The sequence below is a fragment of the Molossus molossus genome, unplaced genomic scaffold (genome assembly GCF_014108415.1).
Source record: "Molossus molossus isolate mMolMol1 unplaced genomic scaffold, mMolMol1.p scaffold_m16_p_9, whole genome shotgun sequence".
Taxonomy (NCBI): Eukaryota; Metazoa; Chordata; class Mammalia; order Chiroptera; family Molossidae; genus Molossus; species Molossus molossus.
Genome location: NW_023425403.1, coordinates 30,477,736 through 30,504,343, shown reverse-complemented (window position 1 = coordinate 30,504,343; position 26,608 = coordinate 30,477,736). Strand labels below are relative to the sequence as shown.

The 26,608-nt window shown below is 38.6% G+C and overlaps 2 protein-coding genes across 7 annotated transcripts in view; one reads left to right on the top strand and one right to left on the bottom strand.

Annotated features, from left to right (window-relative positions):
- Window positions 1–895: 895 nt before the first annotated feature.
- Window positions 896–13,871, bottom strand: SMIM19 (small integral membrane protein 19). 4 transcript variants are annotated; one of them, XM_036249852.1, is made up of 6 exons: window positions 13,709–13,772; window positions 11,565–11,701; window positions 10,053–10,217; window positions 9,469–9,606; window positions 6,687–6,811; window positions 896–2,773 (listed from the first exon to the last, which is right to left on the bottom strand). In XM_036249852.1, exons 4-6 carry the CDS (start codon window positions 9,600–9,602, stop codon window positions 2,709–2,711), a joined length of 324 nt encoding a protein of 107 aa, XP_036105745.1. In that variant the 5' UTR covers window positions 9,603–9,606; window positions 10,053–10,217; window positions 11,565–11,701; window positions 13,709–13,772; the 3' UTR covers window positions 896–2,708. The 4 variants fall into 4 exon arrangements, with proteins under 4 accessions (XP_036105745.1, XP_036105746.1, XP_036105747.1 ...); XM_036249853.1 differs by lacking the exon at window positions 10,053–10,217; XM_036249854.1 differs by lacking the exons at window positions 10,053–10,217; window positions 11,565–11,701 and having other exon boundaries at window positions 13,709–13,790.
- Window positions 13,786–26,608, top strand: part of SLC20A2 (solute carrier family 20 member 2) — a 99,949-nt gene continuing 87,126 nt past the window's right edge. Inside the window, exons 1-4 of one of the 3 annotated variants that reach the window (XM_036249847.1) lie at window positions 13,786–13,877; window positions 18,184–18,345; window positions 19,483–19,584; window positions 23,483–23,630. The gene's annotated coding sequence lies outside the window, so the exon portion shown is untranslated. Of the gene's footprint in view, window positions 13,878–13,939; window positions 13,962–18,183; window positions 18,346–19,482; window positions 19,585–23,482; window positions 23,631–26,608 lie in introns of those variants that run through there. The other 2 variants (XM_036249849.1, XM_036249850.1) reach the window with 2 other exon arrangements.

The window sequence follows — 26,608 nt, the reverse complement described above, 5'->3', positions numbered from 1 at the left end:
TAAAATAAAGGTGGGAAATACATCAGTATAGAATCCAGTGCTAAATACCACTCATTTGTTTTGGGGTGAAAGGTCAATGATAGTAGGAAGATGACCAGCTGCTGAAAGTTCCCAGGTGTGTTGCAGGACTTAGTAGGGTTTACCACCTCAGTTCTCAGCTCAGTTCCCCATCCCTACTTTTACACCCTCATTTAAGACCTGTCTTACTCATACAGACGTATAGGAGCCTGAAGAGGGACAAGAGGTAGGTGGGAAACTCTTCTTGCTGTATATTTTGTGCAGGTTTGGCTCTGGCTTTATTAGGGAGTCACATGGGAAACAGATTAAGACTAAGCTCCAGTCCCTATTCTCACTATTTTGCATACAGGTTAAAGGTATGCAAATAAGTACCCTTATTTCCATTTAGTTTTCCAGCACCTATTCCTTTTCTAATTCTGTTATTAAAATCAAAGTCTATGGATCACACGTCTAACACACAGAATTATGTATTTCACAACTATTTGTTGAATGAATTTACTTCATTCCATGTACTTTTGTGTCTTTTCTCTTTATATTTTCTAAGATATAATTGTTGTTAATATCTGAAATTATTTTTATTATTATTGTTATTTCTACTCAATATTGAAAATATTTCTGACATTACACCAATTTTACCATAAACTCTGTATTTCATTTTCTGATGAATCATATAAATAACTCCACCTGAAACAGTGTGAGGTCAATAGCAAACATCTGTGTCCCTTAGAGGCCAACTACTTCCCTGAGTGCAGCTGGCTGGCATCAGCTAAACATCAACTATTTAACATGCTCAAGCTGTGCACCAGTAGAGGCTGGCTGGCTGCTTCCTGCTGAATATCTTATGCGTTAAAAAAAAAAAGAAGAAGAAACGAGGAAAAGGAGTACACACGTGTTATTTATCAAATTATTAGTCATTCCATTTTTCTTCCAAAGAAAACAGTTCCATTGAATCCTAGGTAGATTCAGGGGCAGGAGCAGGACAATCAGCTGGTGTCGCTTTGAAGTGTGGCTGCAGGTCTTCCACCCCTTTCCCAGCTCAGCTGTTGAAGCAGAGAAGAAACTTCAAAGGCAGATTTGCTGCTGTTCCTGCCAGTGGGGGTGAGTGATTCCCATGTTAGCTTTAGAGAAAAAAATCAGGAATTCATCCGCTCTTAGTGGCTAGGGTTTGATGCTCACCAAGTGATCTACCAATTTTTAGTTAAGACCGTCTCTATCTAGTGGACGCAGAAAAAAACAATAGATTTGTATTTATTTATATACACCATTTTTACAAATCATCTGAGATGTCCAGGTTTGTAATCTGTCTAGACTGTGCCTTATGTCAGTGGCAGCAAGTAAACCGCTCCTGCTCGATTATTCTCTGCTCATGGAAATACACAGCGTGTCTCCGAAGCAAAGCAAAGTTTAAGACTGTCTCCTTGCCACTCTGCTACCCGCAGCCTGTGATTATAACTGTTTATAATCCTCTTAGTTATACATGGTTTTTCATTCTATGTATAGGCGGTATGTTCACTCATTTGTGAGTTGAGAAAGAATTACTCCATTTGGTCAACAATTCATCTTGTACAATATATACATTTTTGAATGATATAATTAAAATTTAAACGAAAATACAATTTCCCTGAATGATTTTATTTGGTCTAAACCTTTTCATTTAAAATTTATATTCTTTTACTTCACAATTATAAAGGGAAAAGAAAATAATGCTGAAATATTAACTTTGACTCTTAGAATTAAGAATACCTTTGATTCAAAACAAATTCTTGGTCAGTTACATGGACAGGTAAAGTTCCCTGCCTCTACCTCCAAGCAGCTTTCACTTAAATAAATATGAAAAATTAGATAAAAACATTTTAATGTATAACACAACATGGTACAAGATATGAGTCTTCAGGGAAGCTTATTATGCTAAAAAAGCATAAGAAACCGGACAGTTACATTAAACATTGATAGTCATATGACTGAAAAAGCAAGTTGCTAACACCAATTATTGAGGTGCCCATTTATTTGGCAACATGGCCCGAGTATAGTCTAAAGAAGACTCTTGTGGTGGAAATGAAACTCTATGCTTAAAGAAAAAAGCAAACTCCTAGGAATACAATGAAGGGGAAAACAATTCCAGAAAGCTTCCATAATTAGCAGATGGGTATGCTTCAGGATGTAGAAAAGACAGTCTACAATGCAAGTTCTAAAGAAGTGAGCAGTTAATTCAATTAAAGTGTGGTAACAACAGCAGTGAGAACACAAATCAGTCCATTATCCATATTACACTTATCATAGAACACAGTCTGAGAGGAAATTATGCCAATGACTGGATTTTCATTTTGAAAAAATGTTCAGCTCAAAGTATAAGCTCCAGATTCTCACTTCCAAAGACAGGTTTTCATTCCTGACTGATTATATCCTGAAGAAATAAGTCTTCACAAGGTAAAATCGCCATCTCTGGTTAAGGTCCATCTCTCTGTTTTCAGGCCCTTTGAGCCATTTTTTAATTTGTGTAATAAATGACTTGAAGGTGCGATTTAAAAAAGCGAAACAAAACACACCAAAAAAAATTGGAGAAAAGTCACAAGTAAGATGATTTTATGGAGAGAGAAGATTTTTTAAAGATGCTGTTGAAGATTTAGTAGAATCAGGAGCTTGCTACCATACTGTTTAACAATTACTTATGTCGCTCATTTTCTGATATTTCACTCCAGTGAGAGCTGCACACTGTCAGCTTGGTTTTGTGGCTGTTGATAGTCATGCTTCCTTGCTATTAAAAAACAAACAAAACAAAACAAGATAAAGATAGAATTAATAAAATAGTAAAATAATTACTAGCTAATATCATTAACTCTCAGTAAAGAATTAGCTTAGAATTAAATGTGTTTTTTCCATTGGAGAAAATTTGTTATACTTTGTGACCCTCTAATTTCTCAACATATATACCCATTTTAATATGTTATTATTTGTATATCAGGATTATTCAGAACTTTAAAATAATAGAGTAGCCCAGCCAGTATGGCTCAGTGGTTGAGCATCGACCCATGCACCAAGAGGTCGCTGGTTCATTTCCCAGTCAGGACACATGCCCAGGTTGTGGGCCAAATCCCCAATGGGTGGCATGCAGGAGGCGGCCAATCGATGTTCTGTCTTATTGATGTTTCTATCTCTCTCCCTCTCCCTTCCTCTCTCTCTAAAATCAATCAATAAAAAATATTTAAAAATATAAACATTAAGGTAGTAAAAGTAAATTAACATTTTGCAATTTCCTTCTTCCCACCCATTTCCATCTTAAGATAAATTAATAACAATTTTTGTCCACATCATAAGGAATTTGATTATATTTTAACTTATAAGCCTAAGAGATCTATAATTGAAATTTGTGATTAATATAAACTAGAAGAAAAACTAACATGCAATTCTGTATTCTCTTGTACTTCTGATAAATGTTTACTGAAGAATGGTCTTAAGTAAAACTAGAGAAAGTACAGGGTTAAAATCGTTATGAGTGTCATTCACTGCTTAGCTTTCAAACTTTCAGTCTCTTCATTTTTGCCTAGCCAAGAAACAGATTCTGTTTGTTTACGCCGAGTACTCAGGGGTGAATTCAGATTTTTGTGGCCTAAAGCTTATACAACTCTGAGACTGCTCTTTAAGAAAAAGAATTTTGTTTGCTATTTCCTCTTGAACCGCCGGACTTTATTAGGACTAGATATCAACACTGAGAATGCTCCAATGTTCAGGGATTCAGTAAATGTGCAAATCCACATACACTCACTGTTTACAGGAATAATGGCTTCCAAAGAGGTCCACACCCTAATCTCCATAATCTGTGACTATGTTGCCTACAGGACAAAGGGGACTTTGAAGATGTGGTTAAGGAAAGGACCTTGATAGGGGGAGATTACCCTGGATTATCTGGCCCCACCTAATCACATGGCTCCTAAAAACGAGAGACTCTTTCCTGGCTGAGTTCAGACAGAGGGGAAGATACCAAAATGGAAGACAGATCAGAAATATGCAATGCTTTTGGCTTTGAAGATGGAGGAATGGGGCCACAAAACAAGAAATGTGGGCTGCCTCTAGAACCTGGAAATGGCAAAGAAACAGATTCTCTTCTACAGCAGAAAGAAAACCCTGCTGACATCTAGATTTTATCCCAGCGAGGCTCTTGTAGGATTTTTAACCTACAAAACTGTAAGATAATACATTTGTGTTGCATTAAGACACAGAATTTGTGATAATTTGTTACAATAGCAATAGAAAACTGATACACCTTACAAAGACAGGAATTCATCAAAGAAGAAAAAGTACTGTACAGCAGGTTTGTAATTGTGTATGTTATACTAATGAACACATTACCAATAGGAGATAACTTCTGTTTTAATTAGGTATCAATGAAAACTTAATTCTTCCCTTATAATTTTCCACATAAAGCTTCTGACTATATTTTTAAAAAACAATTTTTAAATGGAGTTTTTTTTGTTGTTGTTCAGATAGAGTGGAAAGGAAAGAGAGGGAGAGAGAGAAAGAGAGAAACATTGACGTGAAAGGGACACATCGAGTGGCTGCCACCCGCACAACCCAACCAGGGCTGGGGACAAACTGCAGCCAAGGTACATGCCCTTAGCAGGAACCGAACCCAGGTCTCTCGAGACTGCAGGCTGACCCTCTAACCGCTGAGCCAAACCGGCCAGGGCTAAATGGAGTTTTTTTTTATCCTCACCCAGGGACATTTTTCCATTTTTTGTTCAGACAGAGTGGGAGAGAGAGAGAGGAAGAGAGAGAGAGAGAAACATCGATGCGAAAGCCACACATCGAGTGGCTGCCACCCGCACGACCCAACCAGGGCCTGGGAAAAACTGCAACCGAGGTACATGCCCTTAGCGGAAACCAAACCCGGGTCTCTCTGGACCGCAGGCCAACGCTCTAACCGCTGAACCAAACCTGCCAGGGCTAAATGGGAGTTTTTTAAAAGGATATTTTCTGTTGTGATAAAATATACATAAAATTCGCCATTTTTAAGTGTTTAGCTCAGTGGCATGAACTACATTCACAATGTTGTGCAACTATCACCACCTTCCATACACGGAATGCTTTTGATCATCCCAAAGTGAACTCTACCTGTTAAATTATAACTCCCATTTTCACCTCCCCTAGTCCCTGGCAACCACCATTCTACTTTCTGTCTCTATGAATTTGCCTCATATAAGTGAAATCATATAATATTTGTTCTGTCATGGCTTGCTTATTTCACTTCATTATAAGAATAATTATGAAGCATAACGTCTTTAAGTTTTATCCGTGTTGCAGATGTCAGAATTTTCTTTCTCTTAAAGGCTGAATAACATTCTGCTATATTTATATACCATGGTTTGTGTATCCACTCATCCATCAAGGACACTTGGAATGTTTCCACCTGTTGGCTATTGTGAATAAAACTGCTATGTTTGTTTTACTTCTTAGCTTGAACTGGTAACCCATGTATATGGTAAAGTACAGAAGGAACAAAAGAAAAAGCAGTGAAAGTGTGTCTTCCTCCTACCTGATCAGTCCTGCAGCTACCTCCCAGTTCTTCCCCCAAAGGAACTGCTGTTACCTGTTCTCAGAATAAAATTTGTGCTCAAGAATTTTTTTAGAGGTTTTACTGGTGTAAAACATACGTTTTTTCCCCTACATTTCACCTACAATTTCACTTCTTGCTTCTTTCTGTGCAAATACAGACATACACACATACTTACTAGAGATGTATTTCTTTTAAAAAATGTCCAGTTTTTTTTCTTTAAATCCCACACTGTCCCCATCAAGATTAATAATGCTAATAACCTGATGTGTCTCTCTCCAAGCCTTCCTCCATGCCTGCATAATTATATAGACCAATTATATTATATGTAAATAATTCAAGGGATGTTCTGGTCATTCAATTTTAAAAGAGTGGCATCATATAATATACTATTACATTTTGCTTTTCTGAATTTAATGATTTGCCACAGAAACAACACCCCTATTCTTTTAAATGGTGGCATAAATGGCTGTGTCTTACAATTTATTCTGACTCCGTACATTTTAAACTTTGCTTCTTCTCCATTACCTACACACTCACCATGTTCAGTCCTATAGAACATATTAATATTGAGATATGACCCCTGGCATTGCACATTGATGTCACATGTCATATTCCTGGAAGCCATTCCTATACTGCTTTGGCTAGTAGTGATTTAACAATAGAAGGGACTGCAAACTCCATAAATACAAGCTTCAAACACCAACTATAAGTGGCTCCAACTCAACTTTCCTTTAGACAGATTCCCCAAATGCTCCCGGCCACTTTATGCCATTCCAGACCAGGCAAAGTACAAAGGAGGGCAAAATCAGAGTAGGAAGAGACAACAATTTTATCTGACTGTTAAAATAGCTAATTTATGCAAAATTTACAAAAGTACGATCCCATGTACATATTCCTAGAGTTCTTCTCAGAGTCTTGGAAGGGCCCCGTACAAGGACAGGGTCCTGAAGCAGACTTCATGCAAACCTACCCTTGCTGACACTGTGTTGAGCATCTGAAAAAGGCACTCAGTTTTCATTATCAACTATTTCTGATAACTGTTTGCTAACTGGATTAAATTCCAAAAAATATGTTGTGAACATGCTTATGTATATAGTTAAGCACAGAATATACTTACAAATGGAATACATTTCCAGTTGCTGTCTTAAACGAATTTTGCTAATTGTGTCATAAAAGTTGGGCTCTGACAAAGTTTCTGCTGCAGGTGGCACACTGAATATCCTCATAATTTTCCTTTTATTCCTAAAACATGAAACCAAAGTAGAAGAGAGATTTGTATTACTATCCATAGGACTACAATATTCTCATGATCACTGTAATCAGAAACTACATTAAGGACTTAAATGGCAAGGAATCCATCATTTATTTTGTCTCTGTGGATGCTTCCTTGGCTCAAGTATTCTTTCTTCCACTAAAAAGTATGAAGTTGCGCCCTAGCCGGTTTGGCTCAGTGGTTGGAGCGTCAGCCTGCGGACCAGAGAGTCCCAGGTTCAGCTCCCACTGTTGTATGAAGTTGTATGCCCTGGCTGGTGTAGCTCAGTTGGTTGGCATTGCCCCATGCACCTAAAGGTTGCTGGTTTGATGCCCAGTCAGGGCATATATCCAGGTTGAAGGTTTGATTCCTGGTTGGGGTGTGTAAGGGAGGCCGCTAATCAATGTTTCTCTCTCACACGGACATTTCTCTCCTTCTCCCTTCCTCTCTCTCTAAAACTCAATAAAAACATTTTAATTTATTTTTTAATCCTCACCCAAGGATATTTTTCCATATATCTTCAGATAGACTGGGAGGAGGAGAGAAAGGGAGAGAGAAAGAGAGAGAGAGAGAGAGAGAGAGAGAGAGAGAGAGAGAGAGATACAATGATGTAAAAGAGACACATCAATTGGTTACCTCCTGCATGACCTCGACCAGGGCTGGGGACCGAACCACAACTGGGGTATATGCCCTTGACCAGAATCAAACTCTTTGGTCTGTGGGCTGACACTCAAACCACTGAGCCAAACCAACCAGGGCAATAAAAACATATTGTTAATAAAGTATGAAGCTGTGTACATACAGCCACAGGGATATAAGAAAGAGAAGTAGCTGAACACATCCACTAATACGACAGTGATGTACCTCTGTCATGTCTGTGCTCCTTGCCCTCCAAAGAGCCAAATACTGTATGGAGAAATGCATAAACAAGAAAACACCTGAATCTTTCCTTTTCCTCTCATGTCTTCCAAATAAAGCTAACTTTCTGGGTTCAACAATAAACAGAATGTGAGCACACATTAATTTTTAAAAATAGTGAATAAACATATTTCTTAAATACAACAGCATGGTCTTATTGGGGCCACTTATTTAAAATTGGTAACAGTGTGCCCTTGCTTTTAAACCAGTGGGGTGAGGAGGAGGTAGCAGCTATTTTTAGCAGAAAGCTATTTCCTGCAAGTGGGCCAGTGCTGATATGTGGAGCCTTCTCTCACCCACCCCTTACATCTAGTTGGCCAACGGGCCAGCCACTCCAGGGGCTGGGCAGTTAGAAAGAGTGAGCCTGTGTGTCTGAGAGCAAGTACAGGCTCTGAACTACTCCCCAGACCAAACATCAATGATTTTTGGATTACTAATTATTTTGAACTATCTAATGTCTTTTTGAGGACACCATGAAGCATGTAGCTATAAGCAGAAGCAACTCAGTCCAACTAATACTGACTTTCCTCTTCAAAGCACCCTCTCCTTTTTCTTTTCTTTTTAATGTACTGAAAGGAAAGGAACCAGAGAGAGTATGGGAGAGACATTTACATTATGTATGCTATAGCACCTACAATTAAAGTAGGATATATTTATTGAGAATTTACACAATGTGGTACACCAGGGACACAAAGGTTAAAGGGCCTTGTTCTCAAGGACTGCAGTTTTTGTGGAATAGACAGACAAGTAATCAGATAATACCAATATTGTTCAAGAAGCACTATGAACCCGGCAGGTGTGGCTCAGTGGTTGAGCGTTGACCCATGCACCAAGCGGTTGCCAGTTCGATTCCCAGTCAGGGCACACGCCCAGGTTGTAGGCCCGATCCCCAGTGGCGGGTATGCAGGAGGCGTCCATTCAATGTTCTCTCTCATCGATGTTTCTCTCTCTTTCTCCCTCTCCCTCAAAACCAATAAAGAAAAAAAAATTTTTTAAATATAAAAAGAAGAAGTGCTATGATATAATCTTGCACAACGAACAGAAGGGAAAGCTTAAAATGTGCAAAGAAAGAATTGGTAAACACATAGAAGTTAGTGTTTCTGCATTTCAGGCCCATGGGCCAAAAAAATGTGCTCATCCAAGGTGCCAGTGAACACAGGCTCGATGATAAACTTGAACTGTATTAGAAATGATAGAATGGGAGTCTAGTGCAGCTGGTCCGGGTGACAAGAGCTGCACTTAAGTCTCTATCGCTTAAAGTAACAGGGTATTCCAAGCCAAATCTTGGTGTCCAGTGCTCGAGAGCCTGAGTAAACAGTGATTTCCTAGAGGGAACAAAAATGCTGATGCAATTATTATTGTGCATTTAATTCAGATAAAACAAACAAATAAACCTGCAAAGCTTTTATTTTTATTTATTTATTTTAATCCTTACCCAAAAATATTTTTCTATTTATCTTCAGATACAGTGGGAGGGAGAGAGAGGGAGAGAAAGGAAGAGAGAGAAACATCAGTGTGGGAGGGACACATTGATTGGTTGCCTCCCGCACCACCTGACCAGGGCTGGGGATGAATTGCAACCGGGTTATGTGCCCCTGGCTGAATCAAACCTGGGACTCTTTGGTCCGCAGGGCTGAAACTCGACCACTGAGCCAAACCAGCCAGGGCAAACCTGCAAAGCTTTTAAATGCCCAGTTTCTTATCTCCCCTGAGGTACTCAAAGATTTACCTCTTGGCATACATGAAGAGACCAAAGCTAACGAGGATCACTACCAAGTAAACGTTGGTGGCTTCATTCCAGGCCTCATGAACGCTGTAATCGATAGAGCCATCGTCACCCATCACTCCGTAACTTCCAGGCATGCGGCTGTAAGAGAAAAAAAAGAACAGGTTTCTGTTAGCCAGTGATGGTATGACTGTCTAGAGAAGGGCTGGCAAACTTTCTCCCTGCTGGCCAACCCCAGCTCCGCTGCCTGTTTCTGTATGGCCCAGAAGCCAATAATGGTTTTACATTTCTAAACAGATACATTTTAAGTGGTTATAATTACCTTGATGTTTGCCTCACAGCTCTCAAAGCCTAAAATATTTATAATCTGGTCCTTCAGGAAAAAGTTGGCCAACCCCTGGTCTAGATATCTGAGGCATGTAACATATTCCCCCTTATTTTTGACTTTGAAACATCATAGCTTCTATATAAAGGTTAAAACTCGAGATTTAAAAAATCATATTAAATAAAGGGATACAGGTTGAAATATCATGGCAAAGTTTCCAAACAGTAACTATTAAAGCAACTGAATACTTTGAAACACAGACCCAAACAACTGGTGGTGATGCTCAGAAAAGTGTTGCACTCATGACAGCAGTCTAGAAAAGATGTGACAGTCATAACAATGTTCTTCCACATGCCTCCCGATGCAACTGGAAAACGTCTGGAGCTTTATCTAGTTTGCCTTGCTGGCCAAATGTGGTTGAAAGGAGCTATGGGATAAAAAGTTACATTTTGCTATTTACACAGCTGTGACTTCTTTCCAAGGAAATGCATTCTTTGGACATTCCCACAGAAAATAAGAGTGGTAACAGAAACTGTATCAAATAGCAAGTAAAAAAGAAATGGTTTTTTATGTGTTTGGGAAGGTAACTGAATTTCTCCTTTAAGAGAAAGTTCCTCCTTTGTGTTGCACATAAAAGGTAAGTCTGGGTAAAATGACCTTATATGTGAAAGAAATCTAGAGTGTTAGTTTAGATGTTCTTTAAAGAGGAGAAAAAGTGAACAAATGATAGGTGATAACTGTACTGTAGTTTTTAAGAATAAGACAGCCATTTTCTAATACCAAGAAAAAGTATCTGAAATGTCCAAGAAATTGTTTTGAATTTCTCCCCTAGATAGTCTATAACAATGAAGGCATTGCAGAAGTTCATCCACTAAAATATCTTGCAATCTGTCCTGTAAGCCTCCAAAGTATTCTTGGATGTACATGTGGCTCAGTAAGTTAATAAGTGTGTATTAAGGGCAAAGTCTATTTTCTTTCTTATAGTGTGCCTCTGCATAAAATGGATGAAATTTCCCCAAAGGTCTGCTCTTAAGCCAGGTGGCATGTTTGTCCCTTGCTGACATCTGCGGTCTTTGTCAGACATTTGGGGACATAATGCACTCATTTACAATAAAGTGAGTATCATGAATGGCCATTTAACTTTAAACTGTTGATATTGAGGGCAAGAATAATTTCTCTGAAACATCTATTGGTGTCTAATGAATATAAAGATGTCTTATAAAAATTAGCCAGGGAATAATAAATAGAACTTACTTTAAATTATAATAATTTATAGATGCAAGACCTAAATATTAAATATCAGACCATACCCACTTCCCATATATTTAAGTCTGGCTGTGAATTTTCTTTTAAGAGAGTTAAGAGGCACAGGGGGATGTGGCATAGTCAGAGTTTCAATTCTTACGCCTTAAAACTGAACTCCAGAGTTTCTCTGAATATAATAATTATGACTGATAGTAAGTAATCAATCTACTTTACAAATGAAAACTTTTGGAAGACTAGAGACTAATAACTGTTTATGATGTATGGAATCTAGAATTTTATTGGTGCCAAATGGTAAAATAACAATGGCTGTACTTGGCAAAAAGAGATGACTTCAGATGTCTGATTTAAGATGCTGAAGAAGGCCTGGAACAATTATGTGGCAAAGGTGATAGCTTTCAGAATTGGGAGTTATTAACAAGTCATGGAAGAAACAGGAAACATATAGCAGCAGCCACCAGAATATTTTTTAGGTGCCATTTATCTGACAAATTATAAAAGTGTTTCCTACCTGTTTTCTAATACCTGAGTGGATCTGAGCCAGATTAATATCTGGCTTCGATCTTTCACAAAATTCTGTTCCCGTGCCACTCAATAAATGATATATTCCTACAGAGCTTTTCTTCCTTCTGCTACAAATATGCCAGTCTGTAATTACAGAGAATTTCAAATTACTGCTGACCCAGAGGTAAAATTTTAATGTGTATTATATAACATATATTAGACAATATCGTTGATATGCAATGACACTACTGTTCCACAGTTCCAGGGTAATGCACTGGAATTATTTTTAGTAGTGTCATTGTGAAAGATCTGCACTGAGGGTAGATCTTTCCTGTCCAGTTCACCATCATGACCAATGGAATAATTTTGTAAGACTGCCAGGAATAAACCACTGTTTTGTCCAGAGTCACAGTGCAGGCCCATGGCTCACATGTGGCCTGAACTATGATCATTCCCTTCCAGCATGCCACAGTGCAACCAAGTGCACACATACACACATACACCTGCTGAGTAGTTACTGCATACCACCACAGCCTTCCTTTTGAGTCTAAAGCAAAATGCCCTGGGGCATTATACAATGGTTCGTTCTTGGCAAGTTCATGTTTGAGCAAGATTACAATGTAACTAGTCTGTGTGCTTGAATCATGATTCACCGATTTCACAAATTCATCATTTGAGAAAACTAAACGTTTTTCACACATTTTCCTGTACAGGAATGCTAGAACGATTTCAGTAAGGAGATGCTAGGGTGGGCCAAATTAAGTCCTAGGTAACTATTAGGATCTAGAGATAAAGTTGCCAAAATATGACAATTAGAATTTGGTTTTAGTTTGATAAACTTTTACGTGGAGCCCTGGCTGGTTTGGCTCAGTGGTTAGAGCATCGGACCACGGACCAAAGAATACTGGGTTTGGTTCCCACTAAGGGCACCTACCTTGGTTGCAGTTTGTCCCCAGCCCCAGTTGGGGTCCTGTGGGTGGCAACCAGTGGATGAGTTTCTCTCACATGGATGTTTCTCTCTCTCTCCCCCCCCCTCCCTCCCACTCTATCTGAAGATAAATGCAAAAATGTCCTAGGGTGAGGATAAAAACAAAAAACAAAACCTTTTAGGTGGATAACTTTTCTAGGGACCAGTGATTATATCCTAAATTTTTTTTTTTTTTTGTAAGTTTTAAAATTAGTTTCCTGATTTTGTGTTCCCATACCACGTCTCGGTAGTTCTAAAACTGATTATCACTTGTAATCGTGTTTTGAATGTCATCATTTTTGTCTCTCACTTAGTGCTTTATTATTTTGATACAAACTTGGATTACAATCATTTATACAGTTCCAAGAGTTCCTTATAACACAACCCACTGCATAAATGTGATTTTCTTTTTTCAGTCCTCTTGAAACTTCACTAAAGGTTGGCGTTCCTGACTCAGAAGGGTACTAGCTAATAGGCCTTCAGGAAGAAGAGACCAGCGGGAGGCAGGCGATTAACATTTGAGGGTTTACATTTCGGGCAGGCCACATGATCCATTAATCTTCACAACCGCCCTGCTGGGAGGCACTAAAGCTCCATTTTACAGAAGCAACTGGTAGTGATGGTTACACAGTATACCTTGCCCAGTGTCACACAGTGTAGGGAGGCCTGTTACATGCATCTGACTCCCAACCCTTAACTGTTCCAGCCCTGACCTCAACCCTGTGAGCCCTGCTCCTCCCGGAAAAAAATCCAGTTGAGCGGGTACAGAACATCATCCTTTCTCAGGAAGCGGCCGCAGGCAGGGGCTCCAGAGCTGCCAGAGCTTAGGCGTTTCCGCCGCTCGCAGGCTGTGTGATTCAGTCTTTACACACTCCTGCCGAACCCCAACCGCCGGGCCCGTCGCGCCGGCCGTAAGTCTGCGTTGCAGATGCGGCTACTTCAACGTCTTGGCCGGCGTTTCTGGAACTAGGAGCCTCACTGTTCCCTACGACCGCGAGAGGCTCCGAGCAAAGGCGAGGCAGGTAGAAGGCGCCTTCAAGCCCCCGCTGGCGCGCAGGGCGGGCGGCCACCTCCACTCCCCTCCCTGCGAGTCCGGGACGGGGCGGGGCGGCGCGCGGGCGGGGGGCGGGGCCGGGTGACGCGAGATCGGGGCCCGGGAGACGCAAGGACGCGGGTCCACTCACGCTGCTCGCTCCGGAGGCGGCAGGCGACCAGGCGATCAGGCGGCTCGGGGCCGTTTCCCCCGGAGTCGGGGCCGGACTCGCGGGAACCGGTTGCCGCACGGACCTGGACGACCTCTGCCTTCGTCATTTCCTGCCGGCCCATCGGTTTCCGGAAGAGACGAGGAACCAGGTCTTTCCCTCCCCGCCCCCTCCGCCCCCCTTTCAGTTTTTGAACGGGAGAGACTCTGCGACGGCCCCGGTGCCGCCCCCGCGCGTGAGTGGAGCCGGGCTCCCTTCCCCTCCCCCGCGGCGCGTCACCGCCCGGCCCCGCCCCCGGCCCCGGCCCCGCCGGGGCTGCGCGCGCCGTTGTCCGCGAGTGCCCGGCCGTGGGACTGTCGCCCCGCAGGGGGGCGGGTCGAGGCCCGCTGGGCTTCTAGTGGCAGTGGGTGTCGCCGCCCCCGCCCGCAAGCCCACGTGGATCTAGCGGTTGTGTGCTGGAGCCCGGCGGGAAGTAGCGGGGACAGGTCATTCGTTCCTTGCCTCTTCCCGCCCCTTCGGCGCGCCCCGGGTGTGATTCTCGGCGTGGGAGGGGGAATGTGCTTTGTCCCACGAGTCGAGATTAGGCTGGGAAGCACAAAGATTTTCTTTTTTCGTAATGAGGGTGTAGGGTTACATTTAATATTTACCTTAATATTTATTCAAGAAAGCATATGCTCTCCAAAGTCTTTTTCCATTTTCCCTATGTTAATAAATGATGCGTGGCTGAGACTGTTGGAAGTGCTTTAAAAACTGGATGCTGTAGTAGTGACAGTTTAAGTGACTTTTAGGTATTTTAGAAAAAATTGTAGGGACTTGGAAAAAAATTTCTAGCATGAGACTGGTAATGAATTTATGTAGGCTTCCAGTACTAGTGTTGAAGTTATCAGATTTGAGTGTGGTTTGTGCAGCCTTGCGTGCTTGCTGTCTTAACTGTTTGTTTTGGGCTAGTTCTCTAGGATCACCTGACTGCTCGTTACAATTCATGCTAGATCATGTAGAGGTTGTATTCTTAATTGATAAGCAGAGATAAGAGATAATGTTTAACACTACATCTTAGGAAGTTTTCTCTGCTTCTTCGTGGATCATTTTGTTATGGTTAAACTCACCTTTGTCTAGAAGAGCATTACTTGATACACTAACATACTGGCTTTATTTGTAGTATTAATGCATGTTAGTTTATTAGTTTATACATATTGTATATGCACAATCATATAATTTTACAACCATTTAGTTTGAGTAAAAAGTTGGAAAATTAGGAACAGTATTAATGAGCAGTGTTGAGTACTGAGTGTTTGCCAGGCCTGTGCCAAATAATCTACATGCTTTATCACATTCAGTCTTCTAGAATAACTTTTTGCATAAGCATGGGTTGCTCAAAAATATATGAATACGTGAGTTTGATTTGAATGTGTCCAAATGTGGAATATGTACATTAATTACTACTTCTGTTTCTGCTTTTGTAAAATAAGGGTGTTGGCAATATAAAATGACTCATAGAGTAAATTAATGTGTTTTTCAAGTCGGAAGATGGCTTTAAAATTGCATAGAACTGCAATTAGTTCCTTTAAGTATTCAGAAAGTTGCAAAGCCCTGTAGCTCTTATTTATGCAAATTCCCATTACATATTATTGTCACCCAGTGGCTATGCTTGGACATTGGAAAAAGGTAAACATTGGTAAAGCCTTAATGGTCCCTTCTGAAAGCTCTCTTTCCATATTTAGTTTCTTAGTGACATTCCTAATTAAGGATTAACAATACAATGAAACAGGAAGAGTAATTTTCCAATACCAAACCAAGGAAATAAACAGTGAGCTGGCTATTGCTTTGTTGATAAATCTGAAATTCATGGGTATATGAGTGTTAATGTTATATTATCAACATGGCAGGGGTTCTACCTAATAATTCAGTTTGCCTGTAAATGTCTTAAACATACTCAGTGTTGAGTTCAGTACTTTGTGCATCATGAAGTTAAGTTTTTGGTTGGATTTAATTAAGCAATTTTGACTTTCTTACACAAGAAGTTTATTTTGACTGTTTCCACAGATACAGTTTAATGATTTATATAGGTATAACAGTGATGAACATGATGGTGGGGTCTAACAGTTTGCATCTTGTGAGAGTAGAAGTAGTTGAAAAGACTGGAGAGGATGTGGGAAATACTTGAAAATGTCTTATTTGTGATTAGAGCATATTGGAATTTATCTTCTGATTTTAGTGGTCTATAATTGGAGAGGAAAAGATTTGCCAGTCAGTATTTATATGAGGGTTCCTTTACCTAAAGACATTCTCTTTGGGGAGGGGACGAGTGGAGAGTTGTCATCAATGGGAGGATGTAAGAAGAAAAAGATGCATGTGTTTTCGTTTGGAGTTCATACTTGCATCCATTGTAACTCATTCTTGCCACCACATTCATCTACAGGCACTTTCCTGATAGTTATTTGATATTTATATGCAGCCACTTGGAGATAAAGTGGGGAACGGGAAATGTGGAGACAAAACACAAGGGTATACAGCAAAGTGTTAATAGGTTACATTTGGACAAATTTTAGGAGCTGGGCCTTCACATTTTCTATTTTGAAAGTCATTCGAATAAGATTGACTATATGTTTGTAAATCTTATGTTATTTGTATGCAGAAATGTATGGAGAGGATCCCTTTAATGAGCTTTATAAGCAATAGAACATACTTAGAATACAGTACATGGGAAGTTATTGAATTTTTCTTTGCAGCCATTTCTGTATGTTTGTCATTGTTAGAAAGCCGGAATGACCCATAATGCCAGAATTGACTCCTGTTTGTAAGGCATTTAAGCAAGGTTGTGTTTCATCGGATTGGAAGACAGGTCCTTCTCATTCCTTACTTCAAAATTTAGCTCTTGTGTGGAGTGCCCTTTAAGCTTCCAGAGTGCAAGGACCTTCACTGTGTTACTCACTGCCATATTCCCAGAGCCTAGAACAGAGACTAGCATATGGAAGGTCTGAGTAAATATTTGTGAAATGAGCAGAAATACATTGGAATCTTCTGTCTTTCCACTAGTGAAGGTCCCACTTACCATTAGGGGCAGGGCCACTCCAGTTCTACCCTCTCCACAGAGTCTGGAGCCCATGATGAGCCCTTTGAATGTCAGCTATTTATTTTAGTTGGTAGTGTTTTATTTTTGTTAATCCTCACCTGAGGATATTTTTCCATTGATTTTTAGATAGAGTGGAAGGGAGGGAGGGAGAAAGAGAGAGAGAAATATCGATGTGAGAGACACAGATTGGTTGCTTCCTGCACAACCCCGATGGTGGCTGGGGATTGAACCTACAACCCAAGTACGTGCCCTTTGACTGGGAGTCAAACCTGAGACCCTTCAGTCCGAGGTTCTAACAGCTGAGCCAAACTGGCCAGGGCTAGTTGGTAGTATTTTCTTTGGGCAAACATCGTGTACACGCGTGAAACAGTATGAGAATTTTGAGCTAAATAAAACAAAGTAATAATAATAGCTAACATGTATGTGGGGCTTAAAATGTGCTAGACACTGCCCTAGGCACTTTTACATGTTGATTTATTTGACTCACAACAATTCTTTGATGTAGGTGCAATTATAATCCCATTTTTCAAATGAGGAAACTGAGGCACAGCAAGTAATTAAGTTATTTGCCAAAAATCACAATGAAAGTAGTAAGTAGGGAGACATGGAATATGAACCTAGGCTCTTGAGTCAGTGTGGTTTCTCTGGGGAGTTTTACTTGATCAAAGACAGAAGGGACATCTAAAAATTGACACTACTTTCTCAACTGTAAAAGGTACTCTTTTTAAAATTTCAAAGTAACATGAAAGATTGCAATGTTCTGAGCTGCAGAAATAATACTGATTTTTCAGGGAGCAGAGATTGATAATGAAGTGGTTAAGGGGACACTATTTTGAAACGAGAAACTGAATTTTGAATCTCAAAATTGAGTGAAGATTATATGTAACTTTTTAGGTATGGAATTCTAGAACAGTAATTCATCAGTACATGGGCCAGGGAATTCAGTGTCAGAAAACTAATGTGAAATAAAATAGTATTGAATAACACTTGATATCTTACTATTTTTCTCTTTAAGACACTTAACTACATTTAAATTCCTGGGAGTGGTAATTTACCAGAGCATTATTGACGGTTTCCTGTGCACTTCTACTCATTTGCTTCGTTATGTGAAATCTTGATCCATTTTTTCAGCTTATCTTGGGCACAAGAGTACACTATTGGGGCCAGGAGGCCTCTTCAAACCAAGTAATAGTTCTTCGGTGGAAAAAAAATTCCATAAAATTATGCTGTTAATTTGGTAACAAACCTGGAGTGAAGTCATTTTGAAACCATGTGGAATTAGTTGAGGGCCTACAAATAAAATCCAGCAAGATGAAGAAAAATGGTATTCTCTGAAAGCCCAGTTTTGTATCCCTTTGTTGGGAACTGACAATATTATTTTTAGGGTGTTGGGCATCAACAGAGTCACTGGCTCTAAATGACTGCACAGATAGGGGAATACATACATCACCTCACCCACAGTCCAGGAATCAGAGGAGGAAGTGCCTTTGAATGAAGCACGGGCCACAAACCTGGTTAGCAGCCAGGGAGGACACACGTTCTGCAGGTATAGTATTCTGTGTAACAGATCACTTCTGCTGGGTAGGAGGTCATGATGTTTGTCTTGGGGGTGGCTTTATAATTTGAGTCCGTGAAGAAATTATGTATGCTGCTGTCATTTAAACATCAGCACATGTTTTGAGGTGGCCTGTTATAGAAGAAACTTACAACTGAATATTGTCCCACAGTCATATTCTGTTTAAATACTCAAGAAAATAATTTGGAAAATTTGGGTTGAAATCTGTTTTGAAGTTTTTATACAATTGGCATATTAGCCATAATTGCAGGCTCTTCTCTGAATAGGAGGTTTTAGGGAAAGGGAGGGAGGGTGACACACTGATGCATATTTTAAGCCTATCAAGCTGGATAGTTGAACGGAATCTGTACCTGCCCCATTTCAGGAATTTTAGGGTTATAGAACTGGATCCTGAACATGATCTAGTGTGGTGGTTCTCTAAGTAGGAGTGTATGTCACAATGACCCATGGTTTACTGTTAAAGGAACAGATGTTTTAGCCTAACCCCAGGAGCATGGCTTGGACATCTGTGTTTTAAACCACCTGCCCATGTAACAAGAACCAGCCCTGTATTTTATAGATAAGAAAATTGGAGTGAAGTCAGATGACTTGCTTATAGGTGGTTTAGTGCTACCAAGATTTCATCATCAGATAATATATAACTTTACACTCTTATGACTGGGAGAAATTTTTCAGGCCATCAGTTTAGTAGCCCATTTTACAGCTCGGTACAAACCATGTTTGTTCATACCATTTGCAAGTTAGATATGAATGTAGAGAAATCGTATTTTCTCAAAGCCCATCTTCTATCCTGGCCATGGTAAAATTCGAAAAGTCAATCACCAGAATTTCTTTATAATTTTAACTGATTTTTAAAAGTAATTTTAGGAACTGTCAATTATTTGGAGTAGTATTTTTATTGTAGATCCTGTGATGCCCTCTTAAATTTTGGGGAAAATACAGTATATTTAAAGTTGAAGTGAAAGATTAAAATTTTTTATTTGATTTACTTATTTTTCCATCTTAGCTAAAATTTAAGACAGAAATGTGTGAGGATTTGCACTATTTTTTTTTTAGAGTTGTGTGTTTTAAAATGTGGTTGATTTATAACTTTTTTTTTTTTCCAAGGCATCTTACGCTGGACACAGCACAATTTGGCTTCCATGTTATCTTTGAGTATGAGAGAGACTCCTAGTTTCAGCATGTCCTCACTAGAGACCCAAGAACCAGGTTTGTTCCTTCAAGATGTCTGCTAAAGCCTGTGGAGCAGCAACTATTTCTAGAAGTAAATAAAAATGTTGGATGCCTGTGAATGGACTATATGGCCAAGAGACTCATTAAGATATTCATGGAAGAATGGTAAAAAGCTGAAGATATAGCAAACTTAAAGAAGTGACCCACATGTCATTCAGGATTTTTGAGCAGCTGAAAGAAGATAGATCTGAAAATCTGAGTGACAAGACACTAGCATATTTCTTTATATGTTTCTTATATTATTTTTGTTAACTCATCTGCTTCTGCATGTAATATTTATTTTCCTCTACTGCAATAGCTAGGAATCTACTTATGACCCGAGTTTTATTCTGTGAGGATATAGAACTATAAGTATAATAGAAGAAATAGGAACAATTTGTTGGGATGTTGGCCCCTAGAAATTGACTTTCACTGAATAATTACTAAAAGTGCAGGATGTTGATGACTTGCTTCTTCATAATGATGTACTGCTGATTCATCTTTATCTCCTCTCAGTCTCTGCGTGTGCCTCCTTTTTTCTTGCACAGTTTTTGGACTGAAGATCTGATTACCTTATTTTTTCAGTGTAAAAATAAGAATTATATCTTCATAACTAGACCTTTGTATGGGTGATCTTCCCCCTAAGTTATTTTCTAGGATCAAGAATAGAACAATTGCCATTCTTTTTCAGAGTTGTTCTTTACTATTTTTATGTTCTTATTTAATGTTTTCATTTATTGTTTCTAGGTGGAAATGGAGGATGAATTGTTTTCAGTTCATCTGTGTTTTAAGTTACCTAGGAGAATAGAATAACATGGGTAGTAAAAAATCTATAGAAAATTTACAGCATATCTTATCTGTTATGGTTTTAACCTTATTTTAAACTTCCATCAAACTTCCTTGTTAGTGAGGATCTCTCCAAGTGCTGGCTGATAAGCAGAGAGAGAGAGAGAAAGAGAGAGCGAGAGAGAGAAAACTTTTGTAATTAACAAATGAAGCAATTGGTCATTAAGGTTATTAATGTGTTGGTATGAAAATTAGTTTGTCAGAGCTAAGATAATTAACTGACATAAGTAAATTTTATTGTTTTCAGTTCTTACATTAAGTCGACATTAAAAATGTTATCCTCTGTAAGTTAATTTATTCTTATGTATCAAGTTTTACCCAACAAAGAAATATAAGCAAAAGAACAGATTTAATTTATTTTTTAAATATGTTTTTATTGATTTTAGAAAGGAAGGGAAAGGGGTGGGGAGGGGGGAGAGAGAGAGAGAAACTTCGATGTGAGAAACATCCATCAGCTGCCTCCTGCATGCTCCCTATTGGAAATTGAGCTCTGACTTGGAATTGAACCTGTGACCTCTCAGTGCATGGGACGATGGTCATCCAACTGAGCCACACTGGCCAGGGTGCAGAAGAACAGATTTTAAAATTTAATTTAATAAAGTGAAATTTGAGAAACAATTTAAAAAAATTAATATTTTCTTCCTCAGTACTCCCATTTTACTTCACTCTTTAACTCCCTTTCTACCCTATCTGCTTATCACCTGGTCTGTCTTTTACATTTTTTTCTCATTTGTCCATAATTTCTTTCTTTTTTAAAAAATTCTTTTTCTTTTTTGATTTTAGAGAGAAAGGAAGGGAGAAGGAGAGAGAGAAACATGAGTGAGAGAGAACATCGATTGGCTGCCTCCTGCATGCTCCCCACTGGGGATCGGGCCCACAACCTGGGCATGTGCCGTGACTGGGAATCAAACCAGCGACCTCTTGGTGCATGGGTCGATGCTCAACCACTGAGCCACATTGGTCAGGCTGTCCATAATTTCTTGTTTGGTACCTTTGCATTTGCCTACTTCCTGCCTTTTCTATGATTCAGCCTCCTATTAAAAATACTTTATATTATCTAGACTCTTTATTTCCTTGGGCATGCTTCCTTCCTAGTCAGCCCCCTCCCAGCTTTTATCTCTTGTAATTCAGCTCCTGTCATCTCTAGCTCCTGCCTGTCTTACCCCTCACCTCTGTCCACTTCACTTCTTGTCCACCTACATTCTACTGTCATCACCTGTCAGTAGTGATCTCATCTCTTCTACCACATGTGTCTACTCTGTTTCTGTAGCTCACTCATCTGTCGTGTTTCATCTAGCTCCAGTTCCTTCTCATCCCCAAATTTGTTTTCTTTCTGTACTTTTTAGTCATTGTACATTTGTTCCATGAGCTCTTTTTCTGTTTTCCTGTCCCTGGGTGGTAGGTATTACTAGATGGATTTGTTGTTAGTATTTACCCAGATCCTTGCTGTGTATTTCCTGGGTAGCCAGGATGAATCAATTACTATTAATTTTTCTTGGAACATTGTGCTTCCTGTGTTTTCTGCTTCTAAGAATTAGATTGGTATTCTAGAAGACTAATAATACTTAAAAGAGATTCAGGATAGTTGTATGACTGTCATTTTAACTATTTATTCAAGAATTCATGACCTTTGAATTCACTCCCTTGTCTTGAAAGATTTTACAAAAGACATCCAAAGCAGGTTTGGGGGTCAGATGGAAAGAGAAAAGTAAATACTACAAAAAGACTCAGTCCATTTCTAGAACTGGAAGGAAACTAAAACCACAAACCACATGGTATAACATTTATTAGGTAAAAGGTCCCCTAAAAGAATAAAACGTATCAGGAATTCTTTTAACTAGGTCATCTTTGTTTTTACATTTCCTTTTAAGTTCCAGGACCTTTCTTTAATGTTTAACAAAACAGAAACTGAATCTTATAAATATTTATTTTATTTTGAGAGGCTTTATTTCTCCTTAAATATTAACCTTTGTCATTTTGTAATTACACTGTAACATTCTCAAAATGCCATTAACAACTGTTTGTCATGTGGGAAAGCATATAAATTGTATGGTTTTGCCCCTCTGGACTCTAGTCGTAGTGTAATGAAAAGGTAGTTTTTTGGCAAAGTTTTATTTTATGCTGTTGATGATTTACATTGTCTTATATTTTTCTTTTATCCTTGTATATAGTATACATGTGGTATTTTTCTGTGATTTAGTTTTCTATAATGTGTCTGAATTGGAGGTAGACTAATGTGAGTGCAGATGTATAGCTTTATTAAACTTAAAAAGAAAGATGCTGTACATCACATAATGTAGTGTCTAAGTAAGTTTTAAGAATAACCCTACAGCCTAGGTTGGTCGCTCAGTGGTTAGAGCATTGGCCCGCGGACCAGAGAATAGTGGGTTCGGTTCCCGCTAAAGGCACATCCCTTGGTTGCAGTTTGTCCCCAGCTGTGGTTGGGGTCGTGTGGGTGGCAACCAGTTGATGTGTCTCTTTTCACATCGATGTTTCTCTCTCTCTCTTTCTCCCTCTCTTCCTCCCGCTCTATCTGAAGATTAATGCAAAAAATGTCCTTGGGTGAGGATTAAAAAAAGAATAACCCTACAAATTGAGGTTGATCACATTGAATATTTTTTCTTTTGAGTCTTCCTTAGTTATAATGGCATTTGTTGGGTATCTTGAAGCTAAAGGAATGGCTAATAATTCAATAATAGTACTGTGATATTTACCACACATGAGCAGCTAGTAAAAACATCAAAACTACAGTTAAGCTTCTAACAAGAAGTTTGTGTAGATGTGCCAAGTACAGGACTGTTCTGGAATTACAGAGAACTAACACAATAGAGAACATTGTATAGGAATAGACTCTTATGACCTAGATACTATTGCTGCTCAAAAGCTTGGAATTCCCATTTTAAATTTGCTCTTATTGTTTTTAAGAAAACTAACCTTGTTAAAAACCTTATAATCAATTTCTTCCTTAAAAAAAATCATAAGTTTATTTAGCTTGATCTGTTTGCTAAAAGTAGTTCTCATGACAATTGTCTCTTCCCATAAATTACAGCTGTTCTCAGAGAATTTAAAATTTGCTACAGTTAGGCATATTTGACAAAAATGTGCCCCAGGCTTCTAAAGTGTTCAGCAAAAATGGCATCATTGGAATAGGTCTCTGCAATGACTGCTTTCAGGAAAGTTGGAGTAAGACTTATCAGGTACAGAAACTTTAGAGTATGTATGTTATAAAGTCTGTCTTTGTCTAGTTGTAATCCCAACACTGGGTCATATATACCAATCTGAATATAGTTCCTGGATTATATCTTTGTTTTTATTTTTGATGTTTAAATTAACTTTCTTTAACAGAACCAAACTGAACAATGTGCATATTCTAATGTAGTAGAAAAAATGGGCACAGTGATTTACTATTATTTTGTTAATGGTGATTAATTTCTTCCTAAATTAGCAGGTCTTTAAAATATGGGTCTGTGTCCCACTTAATTAAGTTGGGTAAACTTTTTGCTTGAATCAAATAAATTCTTCTGATCTGGGTTGTTCGGCTTTGTTATAAAAGTTCACTAATTCATAGTGTGATTAGACTTGTGTATTGTATTGTGATTTTATATATTATAAGGGTTGCATTTGGGGTAATTAAAAAATACTAGTATTGAGATAGACTTCCAGCCCAGAATTTTAATAAAGATCAAAATATGTGTCTTGTATAAACCCTCTTTATTAAAGTTCATTAGTTAACAATCAGATTTAAATAAGTTTAATTTGTATTTAATGGCTGGTATTAATTTGTATTACCTTTATATTCATAGGTAGGGAAACTGTTTCCACGGAAAGAGAGACTTGGTGTATTAATATTCCAAAACTTAGTTTAAGCTGATTATGATTTAAAAAGTGGCTTTCACTTCTATTTTCTGGAAGATTCTCAGTAGTCCCATGGGCATGTTAACAACAACATATTTAATCACCATAACGAATATCTAATTAGCAGAGATGTATGGGAAATTGCTGCTGCTGATGTAGAATGTGCTGAGGTACTTACTGGTTTTGTCTTTCACTGATCTCTGTTATATTCTTTGAGAAACAATTTTTTTCTCATAGCGTTTTATTTTTCTTAGATTCTAAAATTATTACTGATCTCAATAACAGTTACCATTATGGAGCCTCAATAGGTCAGGCTCTGGACATACACTGAATTTTCTGCTACTAATCTAATTTTCTAATAAAATTAGATGTTATGAAATATATTTTATATAATTTATATTAATATATAATATGTGTTGATATTGATAAATAAGTAAATGTATGTTAGGGCAATTCTGCAGATCAGTATGTTTGTTGGAAGCATTACATTTTCCCCACTATGAAGATGAGGACATTGAAGGAGGTAATTGAACTGCCCAAGGTCTTACCCATGGTAAATGGTGAAACCAGCATTTTATGCTAGGTGTGATGAAATCACTTTTTTTTTTTTTTTTTTTTTAAATTTTTTTCCTTTATTGATTTTTAGGGGGAGAGAGAGGGAAAGGGAGATAGAAACATCGATGAGAGAGACATCAATTGGCTGCCTCCTGCATGCCTCCCACTGGGGACCTGGCCCACAACCTGGGCATGTGCCCTGACCAGGAATTGAACCGGTGACCTCTTAGTGCGTCGTGGGTCAATGCTCAACCACTGAGCCATACTGGCTGGGCTGAAATCACTTTTCTATCCTCTCTTTTAAAATATTTACCTTAGAAAAATTAAAATGTAGTGATTTTATAAATGCATATTAATTTGAACTATGCTATGCTGTTTTTTCCCCCCAAAATAAAATAACTTTGTTCCTGATTATAGAAGTAATGGGGCTCAATATTAAAAGTAATTAATGCTTAGTGGAAAAACAAAACCAGGTAATACAGAAAAGTATAAAGAAGGGTATTGAAAATTACTAGTAATTCTACTACCAAGACATTAAGATTTGATGGATAATTTTCTAGACTTTTTGATCTATAACTACATCTGTATATTTCAAAAACAAAAATATGTTCATCACATGCCTGTTGTTTAATAACTCTTATTATATATTGGCCATCATTCCACATCATAAGTTTATATCTTCATTTAAAATTTTCCTTTTTCTGTTTTTATAAAGAACTTTTTAAATTTTAGAACAGTTTTAGATTTATAGGGAAATTACAAAGATAGTTCAAAGTCTCCAGCCTCCCCTTTCATTAACATCTTATATTAGTGTCACAATGAATGAACCAGTATTGACACATTATTAACAAAAGTTCATACTTACTCAGATTTCCTTAGTCTTTACCTCATGTTTTTTCTGTTCCAGGATCCTATCCAGGATTTTACACTATATTTAGTCACCAGGTCTCCTTAGGTTCTTTTAGGCTGTGACAGTTTCTCAGACTTTTCTTTTATGACTGACAATTTTGAGGAGGAGTGGTCCGATAGTGTAGAATGAAAGCCCCCCCTCCCCCCACTCCTGGCCCATTTAGGATTTGTCTGATGTTTTTCTCATGGTTAGACAGGGTTGTGTGTTTTGGGGAGGAAGACCACAGAGGCAAATGCCATTTTCATCACATCGTTTCAAGGGTGCACACTATCTGCATGACTTATCACTGTTGACCTTGATAGCCTGCTGAGGTTGTGTTTGTCAGGTTTCTCTACTGTCTGGTTACTCTTTCTCTCTTTCCCATCTTTTTATTTACTTATTTTTTATCTTTATTGTTGAACGTATTACAGATGTCTTTCTCTTTTTCCGCTGTTGACCTCCTTCTCCTCCTCCCATCTCTTCTTTTCTATCTTGTGAGTTATGTTCCACCTCCTTGAAGAACAGAGTATCTGTATATATTATTTGGAATTCTGCTCAGGATATTTAGCTATTCTCCCCCCATTTATTCAATCGTGTGTATGTATGAGTGTATTTTTTTTTTTTTTTTTTTTGGTATGTGCCCCTAGCGAGAACCGAACCTGGGACTCTGGTCCGCAGGCCGATGCTCCAACTGCTGAGCCAAACCAGCCAGGGTTTGGTTATTTATAGGTTAATAGATATTTATACTTTGGGTTATAATCCAATTCAACTTCATTGCTCCAGTTGTTGCCACATTGGCCATTGGGAGCTTTTTCATTGGTTCTTGTGTCCCTTTGCCATACTCCTAATTATTGTGGATTGATATCTTCATTTTCT